The sequence below is a fragment of the Cyprinodon variegatus genome, unplaced genomic scaffold (genome assembly GCF_000732505.1).
Source record: "Cyprinodon variegatus isolate N-32 unplaced genomic scaffold, C_variegatus-1.0 Scaffold1466, whole genome shotgun sequence".
NCBI classification, from domain to species: Eukaryota; Metazoa; Chordata; class Actinopteri; order Cyprinodontiformes; family Cyprinodontidae; genus Cyprinodon; species Cyprinodon variegatus.
Genome location: NW_015151919.1, coordinates 47,202 through 48,632, shown reverse-complemented (window position 1 = coordinate 48,632; position 1,431 = coordinate 47,202). Strand labels below are relative to the sequence as shown.

General features: G+C 38.5%; 1 protein-coding gene across 1 annotated transcript in view; it reads left to right on the top strand.

The window, feature by feature from the left end:
• The window catches only part of chst11 (carbohydrate (chondroitin 4) sulfotransferase 11), a 122,409-nt gene that overhangs the window by 90,201 nt on the left and 30,777 nt on the right, over positions 1–1,431 (top strand). Inside the window, exon 2 of the mRNA XM_015403220.1 lies at positions 710–795. Within this exon, the coding sequence (XP_015258706.1) occupies positions 710–795 (86 nt within the window). The remainder of the gene's footprint in view (positions 1–709; positions 796–1,431) is intronic.

The following is a 1,431-nucleotide window of genomic DNA, read 5'->3' as shown; positions in this document are numbered from 1 at the left end:
ATTGTAAAGTCTGGTTGCAGCAGGGATGAATAACCTGCGTTAGCGCTCCTTCCTATAAAAAGTTTCTATTCTTGACGAAGTTGAATTGTGAATTTGCCTCAAAACGCTTTGAGCTGATCAAGTTATTCTGTTTAGAGGCACAGATTTTAGAAAAGGTTAGGAAGGGAATGATTCCATTGTTTTATCAAGGCCTTAAATGTTCGCTATTAAAGTATTTTAATGCGGCTCTTTAAACAGCTGATTTTCTCCACTGATTGGAAGATCAGCAGAGCTACGGTAAAACAAGGCATCTGGTTTTTTTATGCACGAGCTCTGAGCTCATTACTGAATCAGCCAGAGAAGCAACCATCAAATCTTTCGACCATCTCTCATTTCTTTGCATATTTCTGGACCCGTTCATGTGGTTCAGCTTCGGAGCTTTGCTGGGTGCTGATTGGGTTTCAGCTCCTGACCTCAGGTCGCTTCATGCATAATTCTGCTTAAATCTTTGGCAGCCTTTTTTAATCAAAGTGTTTCTTAGAATCTAATATCAAAAACATCTTAGAAATACTTTTGACTTTTCAAAGTCAGGCTCTTTTCGTCCATTTGGCTGAAAAAGAAAAAGCCACATCAAACCGCTGATGATCATACATGGTTGAATATTTATCCCTCATGATGATAACAGACTTTTTTTTCCTCACTGACTCTAACTGTTCTTCTTCTTTTCCAGTCATGCAGAAGAACCCGTTTGTGGTGGACGGCTGCTGCAGGAAAGGGTCCCGTAATTCTCTGCAGGATCTCTACAGCCCCTCACAGGTAGGAAACCAAACACCCACACACAATTCATGCATTCTCCCTCTGCAATTAATATTCAAAAAATACTTCAAAGTATCCTCCTTTGAAATATTTGGCTTAATAAAGTAAAAGACTTTCAAAGAAACTGAACATCCTGGATAGATGTTAACATGTCTGCAGCCTGTGGTCGCCATGAGCGGGATGAAAACAAAACATTCTTTATCAAATGTCTTTTGTGTTTTCTCACATTTTATTAAAGTAACAATCCTCGATGAATTTAATGAAGGAATTGTCTACTAACCTTTTATTTGGGGCGTTAAAGTAAAAGAGACTGAAGACACTACATTAAATAGCACAATTAATTGAAAATAGCATAAAAAACCCATGTTGTTCCCTGACTTTCGGGGCGCATGAAAGATGGCTGCCATCTTGTGGCGGCCATTAGCCTACGTAGCCAAACGTAACCGATGTGCAACATGTTTTTGTTCAAACCAACATACTGTTGATGTCGGGATTCCCCCTCACAAGAAAGATGAACGTATTGTTTGTATTTTATCAACAGAATATTACTTTAGTATAAGGTCACCAGATTTCTGATCACATTTCCAACTCGTAGATAAAAAAGATGAAATTAGGAAAAGGGGACAATAACAGTTT